The sequence below is a fragment of the Microcaecilia unicolor genome, chromosome 2 (genome assembly GCF_901765095.1).
Source record: "Microcaecilia unicolor chromosome 2, aMicUni1.1, whole genome shotgun sequence".
NCBI classification, from domain to species: domain Eukaryota; kingdom Metazoa; phylum Chordata; class Amphibia; order Gymnophiona; family Siphonopidae; genus Microcaecilia; species Microcaecilia unicolor.
In genome coordinates this window covers 627,449,780-627,473,853 of record NC_044032.1, presented here as the reverse complement: position 1 = coordinate 627,473,853, position 24,074 = coordinate 627,449,780, and the positions used below count along the sequence as shown (strand labels likewise).

Genomic DNA, 24,074 nt, shown 5'->3' with positions numbered 1-24,074 from the left:
AATATCTAATATATCGAAACTAAAAAACATCTTTCTCAAAAACAAAAAAAGACTTTAACACTTTCCTGAAGGAATAATATTGCGTTATTTTCCACATTTCTAAAGGAAGTCTGTTCCAAAGCCTGACTCCTTGATGTAAAAAGGAACACTCTAGCATGGATTCCTTCCGAATACCCTTAAAGGACAGATAATTTAGTTTCAAACAGCGTTCTAATCTACCTGAGGAAAAAGATGATGGGTAATCCAAAAAATTAATCAGTCTACCAGATCCATCACCGTACAGCATTTTGTACTTCAATCTTGAAGACACAGGAAGCCAATGTAGTTCCTTCAACAGTGGGGATGCTCTTTCATACTTTCCCAGGCTGTAAATCAATCTTGCTGCTGCATTCTGCAGAAATTGAATTTTTTTTAAACAGTTTTTTCGTAAGACCCCCAAATAGTGAGTTACAATAATCTAAGCATGGTATCAAGATTGCCTGTGCCACTGTTCTAAAGTTATTCAAGTGTAATTTAGATCAAATTGCTCTCAGCTGCCATAATCGGAACATTTTGTTTTAAAGATAAAGCCTTCACATGTAATTCAAACGTTAAGCCAGGTACTTGTGACCTGGCTTGGCCACTGTTTGGAAAACAGGAAACTGGGCTTGATAGACCGTTGGTCTGACCCAGTATGGCTATTCTTATGTTCTTAAGCCTGAATCAATTATGACTCCCAACACATTTGAGTGGTCCTCAATCATAGCTTCTCACCTGTATCCAATTCCGAACACTTAGCTGTCAGCTTCTCATAATCTCCAAACCAAACAACCTTAGTCTTTAGTCTATTCAATTTCAGAAAATTAGCTTCAGCCCAATTATCAGTTTTGATGGCAATTGCCCTCAAGAAAGTCATAGTAACTTCTGACGTTGTCATTGAAGCCCTTGAAAAGCTCCAGTCCAGCCTATCCATATCTATTCAGCCACGATCTGGACACGGACCACAGAAATCTGCCTAGCACTGGCTTTGCTTCCCAATTACCAGTGTTCCCACTTAGTTTCTGCTAAGCTTCTTTGGATTGATACCTTCTAAGCAGGATTCCTGTGTGTTTATCCCATGCATTTTTGAATTCCGTTACGGTTTTCATCTCCACCACCTGCTGTGGGAGGGCATTCCAATTATCCATCACCCTCTTGGTGAAAAAAATACTTCCTGACATTATTCCTGAGTTGGCCCTCCTTCAACCTCAATTCATGTCCTCTAGTTCTACTACCTTCCCATTTCTGGAAGAGGTTTGTTTGTGGATTAATACTTTTCAAATATTTGAACATCTGTATCACATCACCTCTGGTTCTCCTTTCCTCCAGGATATACATGTTCAGGTCATCAAGTCTCTCCTCATACATCTTGCTACACAAACCGCATACCATTTTCGCCACTTTTCTTTGAACTGCTTCCAGCCTTCCTTTAGCAAGATACGAACTCCAAAACTGAACACAATACTCCAAGTGAGGTTTCACCAATGAGTTGTAGAGGAGCATCAACACCTCCTTTCTTCAACTGGTTATATCATTCTCTATGCAGCCTAGCATCCTTCTGGCTGCAGCCACCACCTTGTCTCATTGTTTCATCACTTTGAGATCCTCAGACACCATCACCCCAAGGTCCCTTTCCTGAGCAGAGCTTACCAGTCTCTCCCCTTCTATCTGGTACAACGTTTTTGGATTTTTGCACCCCAAGTGCATCATTCTGCACTTCTTTGCATTAAATATTAACTTCCACTCAAACCACACAGTTCTCTTCAATGTGCAATCACTACTATCTCTTCTAATCAATTAATACAAAGGCTTTCATTGACTTATACCAAATACATACTCTTGAAGGAATATATATTGGTCTTTGCTATATCCAGGACTCTGTGATTGTATTCTGGCACTACTCTCCTCCGTGCTAAAGTGCCCACAGAGTCTTAAACCAACAGTTCACATATTATAGAAACTTCTTAAGAACCGTGTCCATGAGGATCATTTCAGCCAGGGACAGGCTACCGAGGTACCTTATGTAAAATTATCCACTGCGGCTAAAAAGTAAACAACTTTGCATCACATATGTTAATAAGTAGGTAATTAGAAACACCTACAAACTTTGTTGGAACGTTAGTTAGGAATTAATACTGCCAGTAGTATCTTCTTAAAACCTAACCATGCACTTAACGTGACAGCTGTGTTATACCGGAGGAAAAGCCTATACAGCTCAACAGTTTCTAGGAGTTCTCTCTGTCATGGTTGGCAAAAACCTCTCGGCGACAAGAAAACACAGTGACTGATAAGATAAGTGGTGCTTTCACCTAAAGCTATTCATAGATTGACTATTTAACGGAGAGGTTTTTGCCAATGATGACAGAGAGAACTCCTAGAAACTGTTGAGCTGTATAGCCAAACAATTCGGAGTCTGTTGAGGCTTTTCCTCCGGTATAACACAGCTGTCACGTTAAGTGCATGGTTAGGTTTTAAGAAGATAGTACTAATAAGTAGGTAATGACAACTAAGCAAAATATATCTGGAAAACACAGATTGCAATTTGAAAAAGGTAAAATAAGATATGCTGAAAGAAAAACGTGGAGTAAAGGGCAAACAGGGAATTGTCGTAGGCTACCAATTGTCTTCCATTGTTGTCGAACGAGGAAGAGAACATTGGAACAATTATACAGAAATTAAGAAATTAGGTAATGATTTTTTTGTGAAATTTGAGATGGCATTTAGTATATGGTTGTATGGTAATAAAAGATAACCATCAGGATGCAGCTATCTTTTCTAAGTAGGACTTCATAGAAGACCAAATCTTATTGACGGTAATGGTAGTTTTAAGTTTGTCTTCTAAAGATGTTTCAGATTTGTGAATTTGGAGGACTGAATGCCACCAGAAATGAATATTAAGATTAGCATTCTTTTTCCAGTTTAGAAATATTGTTTTTAGTGCTATGGTCAGCAGAATATCTAAAAGTTTTGAATTGGATTCATTTAAAGTTGTCTCCAAAGCTAGTGATTTGAAAATTATCATTTTAGGAGAGAGAACAATGGATGTATTTAGTATAGAAGAAATTATCTGGATAACCTGGGACCAAAACGCATGGGTTAAAGGACACTCATACAACATATGAAACAATGTACCTTGTTGAACTTTACAAGACCAACATTTGTTTTGTGTGCCTAATTTTGCAACTAATAACCATTGTGGAGTCCATAGAGTCCTATGATGTAAAAAGTACAATGATTGAAATGTACTGGCTGAGAAAATGGATCTGCTTATTTTAGAAACATAGAAACATGACGGCTGATAAAGGCCATATGACCCATCTAGTCTGCTCACCCTCTGTAACCCCTAACTCTTCCTATTCCTAAGCGATCCCACATGCTTATCCCATGCCTTTTTAAATTCTGGAACAGTCCTCGACTCCACCACCTCCACCGGGAGGCCATTCTACGCCTCCACCACCCTTTTGTTGGATTATTTGTAGTAAATAATTAGCAGATTTTAGTACACACAGCTTCAGCTTTAGAAATGTTAATTTCTTTCTTCATCTCTCTCTCATTCACCCCTGAATAATTCACTGCTGAGTCACTTTAAAGTTGAAGTAACAAAACATCTGTTTACTCACAGTTTGTAGTTAGATTATAATCAGACAGGCTTATATATACATATTACTATACATTTGTCTTATCAGCTCCTTCCATGTGCTTAGATGGTAATGGATGCTCACACCACCATAGATCCTCTCAGGTTAGGAGAGAACATGAGCTCCATGTGCTCCATGTGCTGCATGTGCTGCATCTACTGTGTCTGCTGTGTCTAACCCCCACAGGAAGCTGCATAGCAGTGTGACCTCTCTAAGTAATTCACATCAGAGGTCACAGAGTAATCACAGAGAAATAATAGGTGACAGGCAATGCATGTAAAATACAATTACATTCCAACAAACCCCTTCTCATGCATAACTGTCATGCAATTATTTATTCATACAAAGTCCAAGCTTTATACGCAGATTCACAAAATGTTCTCTGGGTAACGGTTTGGTCATGATGTCAGCTGTCATCTCACTGGTGTGACAATAGTGTAGACTGATGACCCCTTCTTTTGCCAACTCTCGCACGTTGTGGTATTTCGTTGCGATGTGCTTGGTGCGTGACTGAACCTTGTCATTCTGTGACAGTCGGATGCAGCTCTGATTATCTTCCATTATCTGGATTGGTCTCTTTTCAGCTATTCCGAAATCCAGCAAAAGTTTTTCAATCCACATCAGTTCTCTGCACGCTTCCGATACGGCCACATATTCAGCTTCTGTAGAAGACAGACTCACAATACTTTGTTTATGACTGGCCCATGAAATTTGTACATTTCCATACATAAACACATATCCACTTGTGGATTTATAATCAGAATGATCCCCTGCCCAATCTGAATCACAGTAACATATTAGTTTTGGATTACTATTGGCTGAAATCTTTAATTTACAATCAATGGTACCCTTTAAATACCTTACCATCCTTTTAACTGCAGTCCAATCTGATTTGGTAGGTGAGCTGACCCTTCTGCTCAAAATTCCTACTGCATTTGCTATATCAGCCCTGTATGTGGTAGCTAGATATAAAAGCTTACCTATGGCTGATCTATATTGGATGTTATCTGGTAAAGGTTCTCTTACTGTTTCATCCTTCAGAAAATCAGTGATCATGGGAGTGCTTACAACTTGGGCATCTTGCATACCTAAACTTTCAATAAGCTCATTTATTTTCTGCTTCTGGCTTAGAAGATAAGAACCATCATTTTGTTTCTCAATTTCTATACCAAGATAGTATGACACATTACCAAGTTCTTTTATCTCAACATTCTGGTTTAAACACTTTACAATGTCCTTGTACTCTTGCTCACTTTTGCTTGCAATGAGCAGATCATCAACAAAAGCTAAAATGTATGCATATTGTCCATTTGTGCACCTAGTGTACAAGCATTTATCTGCTTCACCTTGCTTAAATCCTAAATTTGTCAATATTTCATGCAATTTTTCATTCCAACATTTTGCACTTTGCTTTAATCCATAAAGACCTTTGTTTAATTTACACACTAGCTGTCTTTGTTTTGTATTTATGAAACCTGTTGGCTGTTCCATGTACAAGTCTTCAGTTATTTCTCCATGAAGAAACGCTGTTTTCACATCAATGTGTTTGACTTGCATGCCTTTTGAGACTGCAATGCTCAGAAGTGTTCTAATTGTCGTGTGTTTCACTACAGGTGCAAACACTTCATCAAAATCTTCTCCATATTTTTGAAGATATCCCTTTGCGAGTAATCTGGCTTTATACCTTTCCACTTTTCCTTGTGCATTCCTTTTTAACTTGAATACCCATTTGCATCCTATAGCTTTCTTGCCAGGAGGTAATTTTGCAAGAATCCAAGTATTATTTTTATCCAATGCATCAATTTCTTCTTGTGCAGCTTTATGCCATTCAGCAGCTTCTTCTGCTGGCATTTTCTCAATCTCATCCCATGTTAAGGGCTCTTGAGCTTCTGCTGACTTTGTTAGGTAAGACAGTCTTGGGGGTGGAACACCTTTGTTTTCCCTGGATGAGCGTCTGACAACAGGTTGGTCTGACCTTTCCGCATCCTCTAAATCTGAGAGTTCTTCTCCAATTGATTCCCCTTCTCCAACTGTACTGTCTCCTGCGATGATCCTTTCTGTGTCTGTTTCCTCTGCCTGTTCCTCGTTAGATACAGATGAGTTGCTTTCAGACATCTGCCTTGGTATGGCATTTATATACACTGGCATGTCTATTATGGTTCTAGTTTCATATTCTGGATGATAAGGCTCATCTGGGATAATCCAGCCTTTATCAACCCTTTTGTTTTCATCAAAATATGTAACATGTCTTATGCCAACAATGCCAGTTTTCAGATTCAAAATTCTATATCCTTTGTGTCCTGGAGCATAGCCAACTAAAATGCCCCTTTCTGTTGTGGAATCCAGCTTATGCCTTCTTTGCTTTGGTATATGAGCATATGCTGTACTTCCAAATGTTCTTATGTGTGACAGGTTTGGCTTCCTACCATGCCATGTCTCATGTGGTGTGCGCTCAGCGCCTTTAGTTGGCATTCTGTTTTGTAGGTACACTGCTGTGAGAATGGCTTCCCCCCATAGTCTTTTAGGGAGATTGCTATCTGACAGCATACATCTGGTCATTTCCACAATTGACCTAAATTTTCTCTCTGCAACAGAATTTTGCTCTGGTGTATAAGCTACTGTTGTGATATGCTGAATGCCTTCTTGTTCTAGAAATGTGCGCATGCTTTGTGAAGTGAACTCACCACCATTGTCGGTCTGAAGAACCTTTGGTTTTCTTTCAAATTTATTGCTCACCATGGCTACGTATTTCTTCAGCATGTCTGTGACTTGACTTTTTTCTTTCAGCAAATAGGCCACACAGTATCTAGAGAAATCATCCAAGAATATTAGCACAAATCTGTTATTTCCCAATGATGGGATATTAAACGGTCCACATAAGTCACTGTGTATTAAGTCCAGCACTTTATTACTCCTATTTCCTGTGTATGCAGGAAATGAGGGTCTCACACCTTTTTGAGTAACACAGTCTATGCATTTCTCCATTTTACCAGCATTCTTCCTTACTTGCGCCATATGTGAGGCTTCACCTGAAATGTTCAGTTTATAAACATCATTATGCATAAAAGCTTCAGCATACACTTCATCATTTTTAGAGATTGTGCACTTACTGTTTTCAAAATGAATCGCAAATCCCTTCTTATCTAATGTAGATACACTAAGCATATTGCAAACTGCTTGGGGAATATACAAGACATCACTTACAGGAATTTCTTTAACTTCATTAGACACTTTGCATTTTAAGAATCCAATACCTTTTGCTTGGATCTTAGCAGTCCCTGCGTTTGCAGTTTTAAGAATACCTTCCTCTGGACACATTTCCTGAAAGAAATTCTTACAATTGGTTAAATGGCATGTGCTCCCTGAATCCAAAATCCAAGTACTTTCATTTGAATTATTATTTACCATAGTCAAAGATTTTTCTGCCATTAGAAAGCCCTTGTGTTTATCTTTGTCCTTCATACATTTCCTGGTTTGAAAATTCTTTAGTTCCATTGGCTTAGGTGAGCTAGAGGGAGTGTTTTGTGTTTCCTTACACCATTTAGATACATGTCCCTCCTTTCCACATGAGTAGCAAATCAGCTTGCCCTTGGGTGGAGTTTTCCCATAGCTCCGCCTTTCTCTGTTCTTTGCCAAGAAATTTGTTTCATTTCTCTCTGACTTGCTTTGAGAACACATCTCCTCAGAATCATTTATTATGCATTCCTGCCTTAGTTTTGATGTTGTCTGTTCAAAAGATTGCCCTTCAATGGCCTCATTTACAGACCTAAAAACATCAAACTTCTTTGATAGTGAGGTAAAAAGAAATGCTCTTTTCAATGCATCACACATGGGAATTCCAGAAAGTTCTAACTTTTGAAATGAAGACATAAGATGCATAATGTGATCATTACATTTACTTTTATCCCTTAATTTGGTTTCATTCAACTCTGCCAACCAAATTGGTTGCTGCTTTGCATATGTAGTTGCATACATAGTTCTCAGTTTATATAAAATGTCCTTTGGCGTATCTTTTCCCTCCACTAATATGGCTTGTTTCTCTGAGAGAGCTTCCAAAAGCATGCACTTCACATAATAGTTTGCATTGTCCCATTCAGCCATATTTTCATCTGTTCTGTCTTGGTCTAAGCATATATTTAATCTTTTTGCTCGAAGGAGACATATGAATCTTAGTTCCCACTTCTGATAATTAAACTCAGTTAATTTAGGCACCTTGAGAGAATAGAACAATGGTGAATTTCTTCCCTCAGCCATTTTCTTAGCCTTCTGTCTGCTGTGTGGGGGGAGAGAGAGACAGACTGAATCTTTCCTTTAAAACTTAAGAGAAAAATGTGGCCTTTTTTTCTGCCTGGTAATATTTCTCTTCTTTTTCAATTCCTGAGCCCTGGGCCCATAACCCTTTTGTTGGATTATTTGTAGTAAATAATTAGCAGATTTTAGTACACACAGCTTCAGCTTTAGAAATGTTAATTTCTTTCTTCATCTCTCTCTCATTCACCCCTGAATAATTCACTGCTGAGTCACTTTAAAGTTGAAGTAACAAAACATCTGTTTACTCACAGTTTGTAGTTAGATTATAATCAGACAGGCTTATATATACATATTACTATACATTTGTCTTATCAGCTCCTTCCATGTGCTTAGATGGTAATGGATGCTCACACCACCATAGATCCTCTCAGGTTAGGAGAGAACATGAGCTCCATGTGCTCCATGTGCTGCATGTGCTGCATCTACTGTGTCTGCTGTGTCTAACCCCCACAGGAAGCTGCATAGCAGTGTGACCTCTCTAAGTAATTCACATCAGAGGTCACAGAGTAATCACAGAGAAATAATAGGTGACAGGCAATGCATGTAAAATACAATTACATTCCAACACCTTTCTGTGAAATAATACTTCCTTAGGTTACTCCTAAGCCTATTCCCTCTTAACTGTCATATGCCCCCTCATTCTAGAGCTCTCCTTCATTTGAAAAAGGCTCTCTTCCTGTACATAAATGCGCTTGAGATATTTAAACGTTTCTATCATGTCTCCTCTCTCCCTCCTCTCTTCCAGCGTATACATGTTGAGGTTCATAAGCCTGTCCCTATAATTTTTGCATTCAAGACCGCTTACTAATTTCGTAGCCGCCCTCTGGACCGATTCCATCCTGTTTATATCTTTCCGTAGGTGCGGCCTCCAGAACTGCACACAGTACTCCAAATAAGGCCTCACCAGAGACTTATACAATGGCACTATCACCTCCTTTTTCCTGCTGGTCATGCCTCTCTTTATGCACCCAAGCATCCTTCTGGCTTTGGCCGTCGCTTTTTCTACCTGTTTGAAAGCTTTAAGGTCATCAGACACAATCACCCCCAAGTCCCGTTCTTCCTTCGCACACTGAAGCACTACACCCCCTATACTGTACCGTCCCCTCTGATTTTTGCGACCCAAGTGCATGACCCTGCATTTTTGGGGATTAAACCTTAGTTGCCAAATATCGGTCCATTCCTCTAGCTTCGCTAGGTCCTTCCTCGTGTCATTCACACCCTTCAGGGTGTCCACCCTGTTGCAGAGTTTAGTATCATCCGTAAACAGACAAACTTTACCAGACAGCCCTTCTGTAATATCGCTCACAAAGACGTTAAAAAGAGCTGGCCCTAGGACCGATCCTTGCGGTACTCCACTGACGACCTCCTTTTCTTCCGAGCAAGCTCCACTTACCACCACCCTCTGTCTCCTACCATTCAACCAATTTTTTACCCAATCAGTTACTCTAGGTCCCGCACCGAGGGAACTCAATTTATTTATCAGTTGCCTGTGCGGAACCGTGTCAAAGGCTTTGCTGAAATCCAAGTACACCACATCAAGCGCCCCTCCCACATCCAACTGTTTGGTCACCCAGTCAAAGAAGACAGTCAGATTCATCTGACACAACCTGCCACTAGTGAAGCCAGGCTGCCTTGGGTCCCGCATTCCATGTAGTTCAAGAAATGTCACAATCCTCCTCTTTAGAAGCGTTTCCATTAGCTTACTCACCACCGAGGTCAGACTGACAGGTCTGTAATTCCCTACCTCCTCCTTACTTCCACTCTTGTGCAAAGGAACCACATCCACTCTTCTCCAGTCCACCGGGACCACTCCAGTTTCTAAGGAAGCATTGAAGAGGTCCGTCAGCAGAGCCGACAGAACTTCTCCGAGTTCCTTAAGCACCCTTGGGTGTATCCCATCAGGCCCCATCGCTCTGTCTACTTTTAGTTTCGCAAGCTCCTCACAAACACAGTCCTTCGTAAATGGGTCTTGGTCTACCATACATCCATCCCCTTTAGCCTTTGTTTTCTGTAGCCCTACCCCCAGTCTTTAATTCGTGAACACAGCGCTAAAATAATTGTTAAGCAGTTCAGCTTTTTCCTTATCATCTTCCACATATTTCTCTCCCTCAGCTTTTAGACCAGAATGTTTCCAACAGATATGCAGGTAAGATTTATTTATTTATTTATAAGATATACCGGTACTTTATTTATTTTTTGTCTATTAGATTGTAAGCTCTTTGAGCAGGGACTGTCTTTCTTCTATGTTTGTGCAGCGCTGTGTACGCCTTGTATCGCTATAGAAATGCTAAATAGTAGTAGTAGTAGTAATATATTGAGTATCTGATTCCCATGCTGAATGTAAGCTGTTTTTTCTGCTTGAAAGTAGAGTCTCTAATAAATGTATAAATTCGGGAGGCTACATGGCCTTTTTGGAATAATGGAGATGCAGGGAGGAGTGGCTTAATGGTTAGTGCAGCAGGCTTTGATCCTGGCAACCTGGGTTCAATTCCCTAGGGACAAAGTACCTGCATATAATGTGTACAACACTGCATACATCTAGCAGCACTATGGAAATGATTAGTAGTAGTAGTACTCAGGGGCGTATCTGGACTCCGGCGGTAGGGGGGGCCAGAGCCAGAGGGAGGGGGCACATTTTAGCCCCCCCCCCCCCCCGCCATTGCCAGACCCCCCCGCCACCAACGACTCTCTCCACCCCACCTCCTGCTGCCAACCCTCCCCTGCTGCCGTTGCTTACCTTTGCTGGCAGGGGACCCCAACCCCCGCCAGCCGAGGTCCGCTTCCACCTGCCGCTGCCTTTAAAAATATTTCTTCAGCTGGATTCAACAGCTTTCAACAGCAGCACGGCCACGCAGGAAGAAATATTTTTAAAGGCAGCGGCAGGTGGAAGCGGACCTCGGCTGGCGGGGGTTGGGGTCCCCCGCCAGCAAAGGCAAGCAACGGCAGCGGGGGAGGGTTGACGGCGGTAGGGGGGTCCAGGGCGAAATCTGCGGGGGCCCAGGTCCCTGTGGCCCCACGCAGATACACCCCTGGTAGTACTATTAAATGAAGAGAGAGTCTGTTGTAATGTGGTTAATGATTCCATATATTTTGATGTTGCTATACAATGGTTTAGTTGTAGCCATCGGACGTGTTGATTCATTGAGAGGTCAAATTGAGATTGTAAGCATGAGAATGATTTCAGTTTTCCATTAGATATGATATTTTCCAGGGACCAGAGATCTTTGATACCAGCCTTTCCAAAGAATGGTTTTGTGATTAATTCGTAAATTAGGATTGTTCCATATGGTTGAATGTATCGTGGTATCAGTGGGAATATCCATAAGGTTGTCTAACTGAGACATGCATGCAAAAGATGTTCTTATTAGAATATAATTTCGCAAATATTCAGGTAAAGCAAGTGGGTTGTTGAATTGTATATGGTATGGGAACCATAAAGCTTGTTCAATACGCAACCAGACAGGAGTGTAATCAGAATTATCTGAAGAAAGAAGTTTCCATCTCAAAGTTTGTGGTAAAATAAAAGCTTTGTGGTAAGTCAAAAAGTCCAGGAAACACCAGCATTTTCTTTAGAATTTTAAAGACCTAGGCAAACCCATTAAGGGGAGGCCGAACACAAATGGGCTGAAGGCTAATGAAGACTGAAAAGGGGGGGGGGGTTGGTCAGCGAGGGGGTTGAGAGCAGGCAAATGGCATAGCAACAAGGGGAGGAAAGGGTTAAAGAAATAAGGAGGAGCCCAAGGGAGGAGTAAAAAGCCAGGGAGAAAGCAAGGGTAGGTGGCAGTTGGAGAGAGGAGAGAACACCGAGAGCAGTGCTGACCCAGCCCACCCACCTTATGGCCAGAGAGGTACTAGTCATGGCCGGGCTTTACGCTACATCAGTTATACGTTACGAGCGCCGGGTACACAGCATATTGGCAGATAACAGTTATAAGTTTGATGTTAAATATTTGGATGCAAGTTGAAATGTTTTTTTAAGAATTATATGCCCGCTTGTTAGCGGAGATATTGACAGAAAGAATGGTGACTCAGCTTATCTCCTGGCTTGGACGGTCGGGAGGCCCAGAACATCGAGTGTGTGGAAAGAAGGGTAGGTGCATCCTTCAACGGGATATGCCCAAAGAACAACGAGTGCTCAGTGAGACAACACAGAGAGGAGACACAGGGTGCTTGGACGGTGCACCTGTGAGGTAATGAAAGTGAGAAAGGGCTGTGTACCTAGGCAGCAGCTAAAGGTTAAAATATAGCAAGTTGAATTAATATTGTATGCACTGTTTTACAAATGCAATGTTTGAAGTCCTGGCTGCGGCCAAAATAAATTCCACTTCCAGTTGAAATAAGACTATTGTGGTATTTTAGTGCAAAAAGAATACCTCTGAGTGTATGCCGAGTGCCCAATTTGAGAGTTTTTAATGCAATTTTTGGAGGTTTACCTGCCCATAGGAACTGACTAAGTACCTTGTCAATTTTTTTTTATAGAATTGTGGGGGAAAGAGGATAGGAAACATGCTCAAGATGAAATTTATTTTAGCTGTAATCATCATTTTAATTATGTCTAATCTGCCCCACCAGGAGATTCTTAATGGTGACTATGCTTTGAGCAATGCTTGAACAGAGTCTAGGATTTTCTTTCCATTGTCTTCTAAGGTGGATTCCTGAGAGGGATAGCGATCAATGCCAAGGTATCTTAAACTTTTGGAGGACCATACTAAACTGAAAGGCTTGACTAAATCAGGAGTGGCATATAAATTCAATGGTAATAGTTCTGTTTTGTATATTGATTTTGTAGCCAGAGAAACTAATTGAAAGAAATTAGAAATAGACAAATCTGGATTGGGGAGAAATAACATTATAAAGTCAGCATAGGCATAAGTTTTGATTTCAATGTTGCAAATTTTAATCCCAGTAATTAAATTTGAGTTTCGGATGGCTATTAGAAGAGGTTCCAAAGCTATATTAAAAAGCAGTGGTGACAAGGGGCATCCTTGACGTGTTCCCCTATTAAGCAAAATGGGATCTGATAGAGAATTGTTTGCTTGTATATGTGCTGAGGAGAAACTATATAATACTTTAATTGTATTTATAAAAGAATCATGCATTCCAAACCAGATTAATGTTTGAAACAGGTACCATCATTCCACCCTGTCAAAAGCCTTTTCGGCATCTATTGCTAAGGCGATAATAGGTTCTGATTGAGAATGAGTGTAATGAGAAATTCGATGAAAAAGCCTAGTATTATCAGTAATCAATCTGTAGGGCATGAACCCTATTTGGTTTGGGTGTATAATGTTAGAAAGAATTTTGATTAATCTATTTGCTAAAACCTTTGCATAGATTTTGTAATCAAGGTTAAGGAGGGAGATGGGGCGATAGTTGGTAACCTGAGTAAAGTCTTTGTTGGCTTTGGGAAGTAGGGTGATGAAGCTTTACTAAATCTGTTAGGAAAAGTTGTATTAACTTCTAACTCAATGAAAAGAGATTTTAAATGCTGTATTAAATATTTTTTTTAATGTGATAAAATTCACTGGTAAGTCCATCTGGACCTGGTGCTTTAACAGTAGGTATTTGTTTGATGGCTAACAAAACTTCTTGGAGATCTAGCGGGGCTGTTACTACATTCTTGTCAGCGTCAGAAAAGGGGAATGACTGGGACTCACTTCTGATTGTTTTCTTTGTTTATGTGAGCTGATAGGGATATACTCTCACTCTCACTCCTTAAGGCAACCTTAAAGGCTTCCCAGTTTGTGATGGAGCTAGTGTCCAATGATTTATTAATAATGAAGAATTCAGAAATAAATTTTGTATTTAAGAATATGAGCTTCTTCAGCTAGCAAGTTAGAATTTAATCTCCAAATTGGATTTTTTTGTAGCTTTTAACATATTTAAATGGATGTAAAATGATATTACAGCATGGTTGGATATAGTAATTGAGTCAATACTGGTTTTGCGAATATTAACTAACAGTTATGTGGATATAAGAAAATAGTCAGTACATGAGAAGCTTTGATGGGGGTTTGTAAAGTATGTGTATTCTCTACCATCAGGATTGTGAGCACACCAAGGATCTATTAAATGTTATTGGTTCAACAGAGATAATAACATTGAATGGGGTTTGTTGTAACAAAAAGCAGACTGAGATTGTTCATCTAAGTTAGGATCCAGAGGGAGATTCAAATCACCTGCTATAATAATAGGATTGTGTTATGTCCAATAAAAAAGGTATCATCTTATTTTATTTTCCATGTTTTATTTTGTTTGATTTCTATATATTCACATTCTGAAATTTAAATAGATATGAAAAAACAATCTGGTTTGTCTTGATTGGGTGCATATATATTTATCAGTATCAATTGTGTATTGAGAATTTTTACGTTGGCAGTGATCCACCTGCCCTCTCCATCTATCCGTTTATTGAGAATTTGTAATGGTATGTCTTTCTGGAAAAGGATGGCAACTCCGTTGTGTTTTCCAAATCAGGGGGACTCTATTACCTCTCCTATCCAATTCGTACTATTAATGAAAGGTAGAAGAGATGCTTGATGTGTCTCTCGTATAAATATTATTTTGGCATTTTGTTTTTTTTTCAGTGACAAAGACTTTCATACATTTAATGGAGTATGTCATGCCATGGACATTCCATGATACTATATGTAAATTATTCATGTTATTATGACCCCCCCCCCCAAAAAAAAAACTGGAGATACTACTACTACTACTACTATTTAGCATTTCTATAGCGCTACAAGGCATACGCAGCGCTGCACAAACATAGAAGAAAGACAGTCCCTGCTCAAAGAGCTTACAATCTAATAGACAAAAAAATAAATAAATAAAGTAAGCAAATCAAATCAATTAATGTGAACGGGAAGGAAGAGAGGAGGGTAGGTGGAGGCGAGTGGTTACAAGTGGTTACGAGTCAAAAGCAATGTTAAAGAGGTGGGCTTTCAGTCTAGATTTAAAGGTGGCCAAGGATGGGGCAAGACGTAGGGGCTCAGGAAGTTTATTCCAGGCGTAGGGTGCAGCGAGACAGAAGGCGCGAAGTCTGGAGTTGGCAGTAGTGGAGAAGGGAACAGATAAGAAGGATTTATCCATGGAGCGGAGTGCACGGGAAGGGGTGTAGGGAAGGACGAGTGTGGAGAGATACTGGGGAGCAGCAGAGTGAGTACATTTAAAGGTTAGTAGAAGAAGTTTGAACAGGGTGCGAAAACGGATAGGGAGCCAGTGAAGGGTCTTGAGGAGAGGGGTAGTATGAGTAAAGCGACCCTGGCGGAAGACGAGACGGGTAGCAGAGTTTTGAACCGACTGGAGAGGGGAGAGGTGACTAAGTGGGAGGCCAGCAAGAAGCAGATTGCAGTAGTCTAAACGAGAGGTGACAAGGGTGTGGATGAGGGTTTTGGTAGAGTGCTCGGAAAGAAAGGGGCGGATTTTACGGATGTTGTAAAGAAAGAAACGACAGGTCTTGGCAATCTGCTGGATATGAGCAGAGAAGGAGAGAGAAGAGTCAAAGATGACCCCAAGGTTTCGAGCTGAGGAGACAGGGAGAATGAGAGAGCCATCAACAGAAATAGGAAACGGGGGGAGCGGGGAGGTGGGTTTGGGGGGGGGAAATGAGAAGCTCGGTTTTGGTCATATTTAATTTCGGGTGGTGTTGAGACATCCAGACAGCAATGTCAGACAAGCACGCTGAAACTTTGAGATAATGCATATATTCCAGTAAACAGTGTAAATTCTCCTCCTTACAATGGTTCTAGATATTGCAACTGACATGGAAGCCATTTTGGTAGAACAACAGTAACAAATGAAAAAAAAAATCATTCAAAAGGATTAATGATGCTGATATCAGATTGAGGGAGAGAATGAAGACAGAGGCTAGCAAATAGATAGCTGCTCGATCCCTCACAATCAAAGCTTTTAATATAACCTGAACTAGTAGTATTATAGTCAATTATAATTTGAGAAAAATGTATTAGGCAGACACACTTTATGAAATATGAATGTAATATAGGTACTATACCATTAGTAAATTCTTCTATGCATCTTATGCATAACAGTTCAGAAATCCACGGGAGACGTATGTGTTAGGAGGGGAGAGTCTGATAGGTACGGACGGAGAGAGGGAACTTGGGGTGATAGTATCTGAGGATTTGAAGGCGGCAAAACAGTGTGACAAGGCGGTGGCCGTAGCTAGAAGGTTGCTAGGCTGTATAGAGAGAGGTGTGACCAGCAGAAAAAAGGGGGTGTTGATGCCCCTGTATAAGTCGTTGGTGAGGCCCCACCTGGAGTATTGTGTTCAGTTCTGGAGGCCGTATCTTGTTAAGGATGTAAAAAGAATTGAAGCGGTGCAAAGAAAAGCTATGAGAATGGTATGGGATTTGCATTACAAGACGTATGAGGAGAGACTTGCTAAACTAAACATGTATACTCCGGAGGAAAGGAGAAACAGGGGTGATATGATAGAGACGTTCAAATATTTGAAAGGTATTAATCCGCAAACGAACCTTTTCCGGAGATGGGAAGGTGGTAGAATGAGAGGACATGAAATGAGATTGAAGGGGGGCAGACTCAAGAAAAATGTCAGGAAGTATTTTTTCACAGAGAGAGTAGTGGATGCTTGGAATGCTCTCCCGCGGGAGGTGGTGGAAATGAAAACGGTAACAGAATTCAAACATGCGTGGGATAAGCATAAAGGAATCCTATGCAGAAGGAATGGATCCTTAGGAGCTTAGTCAAGATCGGGAGGCGGGACTGATGGTTGGGAGGCGGGGATAGTGCTGGGCAGACTTATACGGTCTGTGCCAGAGCCGGTGGTGGGAGGCAGGGATAGTGCTGGGCAGACTTATATGGTCTGTGCCAGAGCCGGTGGTGGGAGGCGGGGCTGGTGGTTGGGAGGCGGGGATAGTGCTGGGCAGACTTATACGGTCTGTGCCAGAGCTGGTGGTTGGGAGGCGGGGATAATGCTGGGCAGACTTATATGGTCTGTGCCCTGAAGAGCACAGGTACAAATCAAAGTAGGGTATACACAAAAAGTAGCACATATGAGTTATCTTGTTGGGCAGACTTGATGGACCGTGCAGGTCTTTTTATGCCGTCATCTACTATGTTACTACGTTACTATGGTTCCTTTGTTTTCCCTTTGGAATGGGAAAAGAAAGTTGCTGAAAGAAACAGATTAATCAGAAAATATATTTAGCCTGCCATGCCTATGCTGTTGTGCTGATCAACATAGGTTTGAAGGTCATCCGGCTCGGTGAAGCGTGGTGTCATTCAAGCTGACAATCATTTTTGCCGGGTAACGCAGGGCCATATGTAGCGCCCATGTCTTTTAACAAAAATTTCATGTTTAGGAAGCGCTTTTGTTTAGCATCGGTTGTTTTGGAGAGATCTGCTACAATGAGGATTTTCCTTCCTTTATATAGCAAAGGAGAGGATCACGTTGCTGTTAATATTTGGATGACTTGAGTGTACCGAAGCATTTTTGCTACTAGTAAAAAAGGCCCGTTTCTGACACAAATGAAACGGGCGCTAGCAAGGTTTTCTCAGAGTGTGTATATTTGAGAGAGTGTATGTGAGAGTGACAGTGTGTGAGAGAGAGAGAGTGAATGTGCGAGTGTGTGTGTATAAGAGAGTGAGTCTGGGTGCAAGTGTGTCTGTGAGAGAGTGTGTGTGTGAGAATGAGAGTGTGTGCAAGTGCATATGTGAGACAGTCTGTGAGAGAGAGAGAGAGTGTGTGTGAGACACAGAATGTGAGACTGAGTGTATGAGACCAAGAGAGTGTGTGAGTGACTGTGGGATACCTAGAGAGTGAATGTGATACAGTGTGAGACATAGAGTGTGTGAGAGACAGTGTGTGAGAGTGAGAAAGACATTGACTGCGAGAGAGTGTGAGAGAGAGAGAGAGTGTGTGTGTGACAGAGATACCTCTCCCCCTCTCTGGTGTCAGGCCCCCCCTCCCTCCCTCTCTCTGGTGTCAGCACCCCCCTCTCTCTCTGGTGTCTGAGCGTTACTGTGCAGGACGCTGAGCTCTGGCTGTGCTTCAAGGAACTGACCAATCCTATTTAATAGAATGCACCTCCAACATTCTGAAGCCGAGAAACCTCGTGTGGTTGGTCACTTCTGCTTGTGAGGAATCCGGAAGTACGTGATGTCAATTCAGGAGATGGATATAGAGAGCAGGAATGCCTCAGCCATGCAGTCAGCTTCAGAATGTTGGAGGTGCGATTTATTATATAGGATGATGGGGCATGGGAACTTAATTTCTGGTCGCCGTTTGCCAGGAGCATGGTGGGCCCATTCGATTTCAGAGAAGGCTCAAAGTTTATTTTCAGTGTTGCTGGAAGCCAGTTTATGAGAAATTTGATTATGTCAGGACCTTCTGTTCCTTCCATCATGCCCAATATTCTGATATTACTGTGACGACTTCTATTTGAGAGATCTAATGAAAGCTCTATTTTTCGCATTCCTGTATTGGTGTGGTCTTGAAAAGACATAAAATCAGTTGCTGTTTTGTCAGTTTTAATTTCTGCTAAATCCAGTCTATTTTGGAAATCGCTTACTGATGTAGAGAGTGAAGACAATTCCGTACTCAATTCACAAATCTTCTCGTAGTGCCTCATAGAAAGATTGTGGATGTTTTTCAATTCATCCATGATGGTGCCCGGTATGGATGCCATGGATTTTCTAGGTGCCATTTTTTCAGGGCTGAATGGATCACTTTTTGACGTTTTTGATCCCAGTAGAGGAGTGGAAGCAGGACCCTGTTTGGTTATTCTTGGAGCTGCCATTGTCAGCAATTTTGTCGTGTGTAAGTAAATATTGTTTGAATATTATTGTCCAGGGAAAATACGATTTGCTATAATAAGTGAGGAAGAGCTCATTATCTATGCTGTCATCACGTCTGGCGTCCTCTAGTGCCCCCCTCCCTACTTCTTTCTGATTCTGCTGATGGGATGTTCCAATCCAGTGGCGTTCCTGGGGGGGCTGGCACCCAGGGCGGATCGGCGATCCGCCCCGCCCCCCAGGTGCAGCGCCCCCCCCCCCGATGCAGCTCAGACCCCCCCAGCAAAATGTCACCCCCGCAAAGGAACCCCCCCCCCTGGACCGCATTCTTACCTGCGGGAGGGCCAATCCACCCCGAGTGCACGTCACTCGGAGCTGCGTCGGCCCCACTGGTTCCCTGCTCTTTCTGCCCCGGAACAGGTTACTTCCTGTTCCGGGGCAGAAAGAGCAGGGAACCAGCGGGGCCATCACCCCCCCGAGCGCGTGCACCCGGGGCGGACCGCCCCTCCCGCCCCCCCCCTTCCTACGCCACTGGCCTTCACACATTTTCTAAATTGACCACAGTTCTTCAATATGTGAATTTGATCTGGGAGCCGATTCCACATCCTCACTCCTGCCACATAAAACATTCTCAATCTATGATCTTCTAATCGTATATACTTCACAGTAGGTACATCAAGTAACAACTTGTTATCAGAGCAAAGGGATGTTTTTGGACAATAAATTCGTAATAGAGTAACCAAACTGACTGGAGCCTCATTGTTCAGACACTTATAAATTTGTGTCAGAATCTTAAATTGTGAGCGCCATTAAACCGGCAGCCAAAGGAGTTTCATCAGAACTGGGGTGATATGGTCAGATCTAGCTGTCCTGGTCTCTATCCTTGCTAAAGCATTTTGCAACATCTGAAAAGAATGCAACAGGGTTCCTGAAGCTCCCATAAGCAAAGCGTTACAGTAGTCAAATAGTGGAGTGATATGAGCAAAAATAACGGACCTAAAGTTATCCTCTGACAAATAGTCCTTTATCTACTCAAATCCTTTATTTTAAAGAAAATTTGCCTGACCAGGCTCCAGACATGGCCTGAAAAAGACAAAGAAGAATCCAGGAGTACCTCAAGATATTTCATTTCTCGTTTAGCATCAATCATTGAACCTTCCAAATCAATTTGTACAGGGAAAGATAAATTCAACCTATACCCCACTTTTGATGTAAACCGCACTAAACCCCGAAAGGGGGATATTAGCGGTATATAAGATCGGAATTGAATTGAATTCCACTCTTATATTTTGCTAATATCTCCCTTTCAGGGTTCAGTGCAGTTTACACCAAAAGTGGGGTATAGGTTGGATACAATGTTGTAGGTAGAACACTGGTTAAGTACAATTTTACAGTTTTACAATCTTGTTGGTTGAATATAATCTTATATAACACTACAGAGTGTGGAATAGTAGAGGTGTTTCTTTTGATGGTTCTGTAGCTAGTCAGGGGATATACAGTAGTGGTGGTTATTGTTATAGATCAATTTAGATCTTGATGTGAAGATGTCAGCGGTAGGAGGAGCATGATATCATCAGCATATAACAGTAGCTCACCTAATTCCAGTTGTATTGAGCTGAGGGATGACGTAAAGAAGTTAAACAGGGTAGGAGAGAACAGAGATCCTCAGGGGACACCACATTTCAGGAACCAGTAGTTGGAAAGGTGTGTGTTTTGTTTTATAGAGTAGCTTCGGTTTGAAATGAATTCGTTGAACCACTTACAGGCTTATTTTCGAAAGAGAAGGAAGCCCATCTTTCGACACAAATTGCAAGATGGGCATCCTTCTCACAGGGTCGCCCAAATCAGTATAATGGAAAGCCGATTTTGGGTGTCCCCAACTGCTTTCCGTCGCGGGGATGACCAAAGTTCCAGGGGGCGTGTCAGAGGCATAGCAAAGGCGGGACTTGGGCGTGCCTAACACATAGACGTCCTCAACCCATAATGGAAAAAAAAAGGGCGTCCCTGACGAACACTTGGGCGACTTTACCTGGTCCTTTTTTTCTTACGACCAAGCCACAAAAAGGTGCTCGAACTGACCAGATGACCTCCGGAGGGAATCGGGGATGACCTCCCCTTACTCCCCCAGTGGTCACTAACCCCCTCCCACCCTCAAAACATTTTTTAAAAATATTTTTTGCCAGCCTCTATGCCAGCCTCAAATATCATACCCAGCTCCATGACAGCAGTATGCAGGCCCCTGGAGCAGTTTTAGTGGGTGCAGTGCACTTCAGGCAGGCGGATTCAGGCCCATTCCCCCCTACCTGTTACACTTGTGGTGGTAAATGTGAGCCCTTCAAAACCCACCAGAAACCCATTGTACCCACATATAGGTGCCCCCCTTCACCCATAAGTGCTAAGGTAGTGGTGTACAGTTGTGGGGAGTGGGTTTGGGTTTTTTTTTGGGGGGGCTCAGCACCCAAGGTAAGGGAGCTATGTACCGGGGAGCTTTTTCTGAAGTCCACTGCTGTGCCCTCTAGGGTGCCCGGTTGGTGTCCTGGCATGTCAGGGGGACTAGTGCACTACGAATGCTGGCTCCTCCCATGACCAAAAGGCTTGCATTTGGTCATTTCTGAGATGGGCATCCTTAGTTTCCATTATTGCCGAAAATCAGAAATGACCAAGTCTAAGGATGACCATCTCTAAGGATGACCTAAATGTTAAGATTTGGGCTTCCCCGACTGTATTATCAAAACGAAAGATGGACGCCCATCTTGTTTTGATAATACGGGTTTCCCCGCCCCTTCGCCGGGACGTACTGCGAGAACGTTCTCAGGAAAACTTGGGCGCCCCTTTCGCTTATGCCCCTCTTTATGGCAGATTCTGTTATTCCTATTCAGTTCAGTCATTCAAGTAGCATTACGTGAATCAGATTTATCTGACAAAATCATTATTTGAGTTTTAGCCATATTAAGTTTGAGTCTATTGTTCGACATCCAGCTCGTCACTGTTGACAAAAAAAGAGGCAGGCAATTAAATGCCTCTGTACAGATTTTTCAATAGGAAAAAAGAACTTCATTAGTATAAAGCCAGTAAGATACTCCCAAACGTTTTAGAAATTTACATAAAGATAACATATAGATGTTAAACACAACAGGTGAAAAAGTTAAACCCTGGGCCACTCCCAAATGAATTTCTAGCCAACTAGATGTAGTCTAATTAGTTTGTACTAAAAAAAAAATCTACTACTCAAAAAAGAGCCAAACCATGACAGAACCCTACTCCCCCCCCCCCCCCCCACCACTCCCAATTCTTCTAGGCATCCCAGCAGCAATCCATGACGTAAAGTATCAAAAGCCACTGAGATGTCTAGAGCCACCATAATGTAGCTCAAGCCCCTATCAAATCTAGCCTTAATACTCTCACACAATTTGATAAGCAATGTTTCCATGGAGAACTCTGGATGAAATCCAAACTGAAAATCATCCAAGATCTGATACTCATCTAAAAAAACCTTGAAGTTGAGCCAATTCTAATTTTTCTTTGCTAGATAAGGTAGTGACGAGATTGGTCTATAATTTCCTACCACAGAATCGTCTAAGTTTCACAGTCGCCTGCTTAAATTGTTCTGGAACGATGCCTTCTTCAAAAGATTTATTAACCAATTGTGTCAAAAAATGGAGGCATCTCTTTTTTAAGGCTTTTACCATCTTAGATGAGCAGGCCTCGTGGAATCATTACCCACACGACTTTTTCTACCTGAGATACGATCACTGGAGAAAAATTACACCATCTTAATTGTTCTGTTTCAATCCTTTCTACTTTGGGAAGAGGATAGACCAGAAAAGAGACTCTACTACTACTACTACTATTTAGCATTTCTATAGCGCTACAAGGCATACGCAGCGCTGCACAATCATAGAAGAAAGACAGTCCCTGCTCAAAGAGCTTACAATCTAATAGACAAAAAATAAATAAAGTAAGCAAATCAAATCAATTAATGTGAACAGGAAGGAAGAGAGGAGGGTAGGTGGAGGCGAGTGGTTACAAGTGGTTACGAGTCAAAAGCAATGTCTTCAACTTTTTTTTTTTAAGAAAACATCTGCAAATTGCTGACTTGTAACTGAGTGTTTCTTGGAGGCTAAGCACATTAAAAGAGAAGCCTTTTGCTGATTTCTCTTTTCATGAGAAAGTGCAAGCTGGCAACCCTGAGCTGTAATAGAATTCAGCAGAGAACACAGATTAAAATAAATTAGCACTCACTGATTTGAGATACCTGGAAGGCAATAAGTGGAGCTTGTATTTCCTAGAAAATTAGGTCTAATCTTCAAACACTTGTAAATCTTATGTAATAACAGAGATGGTTGAGTTAGGCTTTCAAGCAGTGAACTCAGGGATTTCAGTGGACTTAGCTGTAGACGTCAAAATTGGCAGCTCGCTGGATGAGAAGGACGGGTTAAAGTTCTGAGGGCAGTAACCACATCAGAGTTTACATTATAACTAATTGTGTTACATGATGGCTAATCATTGTATAATTTTATACAGCTTATCCCAGGCCATGCATTAACTAATAGCAGATAAGGAATCTAAAATTCCTGGTCTCTAGGTACATTGACCCCAACTGATCACTGGAGTTTCTTCAAGCGTATCCAATTCTTTCATGAACTCTGTTGCCGTGTTTCTCTCTATCACCTTCACTGAAAGGCTTCTCTGTTCATTATATTTATGTTTATTAACATTTGAAAATTTATAGCCTCCAATGATCACAGCAGGTTACAATCAAAGAGACATAATAAAAAGACAATATCACACACTTATGCAGACAAGACAATTATTATAATGGGCCCGATATTCAAAGGATTTCTATTCCTAACTTTGGAGGGTTTTTTTTTTACTAACAAATAGCGCTTGTTCTCGGCCACAGGACCCACTTTATCCATATGGGCCCTGCTGCAGATCACATGTGCTAATATTTAGTAAAAGACTCTTTTTGAGAGTTGTGCTCATAAATTGGTATCTTGATGTGGGTTATAAATGTCATGAATAAATAAATGAATACTAGGTCTGAGCAGAGCCGTAGCGAGGGGAACTGACACCCGGGGCAGGTCGCCGCTGCGCACACCCCCCCCCCCCCCCGGGTGCAGCACAGGGCACCCTCCTCCCACTGGAGCGCACCCCCCCCGGAGCGCATACCTCCCCCCCGGAGCACATACCTGCGGCGAGGGACGGGCGGGAGGGCCGATCCGCCCCGACTGCACGTTGCTGGGGTGTGTCGGCTCTCTGCTGGTTCACTGCTCTCTCTGTCCTGGAACAGGAAGTAACCTGTTCCGGGGCAGAGAGGGCAGTGCACCA

General features: G+C 41.8%; 1 protein-coding gene across 8 annotated transcripts in view; it reads left to right on the top strand.

Moving 5' to 3' along the window:
* IL15 (interleukin 15) overlaps window positions 1–24,074 on the top strand; it is a 322,051-nt gene that overhangs the window by 150,477 nt on the left and 147,500 nt on the right. Inside the window, exon 1 of one of the 8 annotated variants that reach the window (XM_030191696.1) lies at window positions 11,769–11,815. The exons of 6 other annotated variants lie outside the window; for them this stretch is intronic. In XM_030191696.1, the coding sequence (XP_030047556.1) occupies window positions 11,804–11,815 (12 nt within the window). In that variant the 5' untranslated portion in view covers window positions 11,769–11,803. Of the gene's footprint in view, window positions 1–11,768; window positions 11,816–12,032; window positions 12,158–24,074 lie in introns of those variants that run through there. One more of the 8 variants, XM_030191698.1, reaches the window with a different exon arrangement.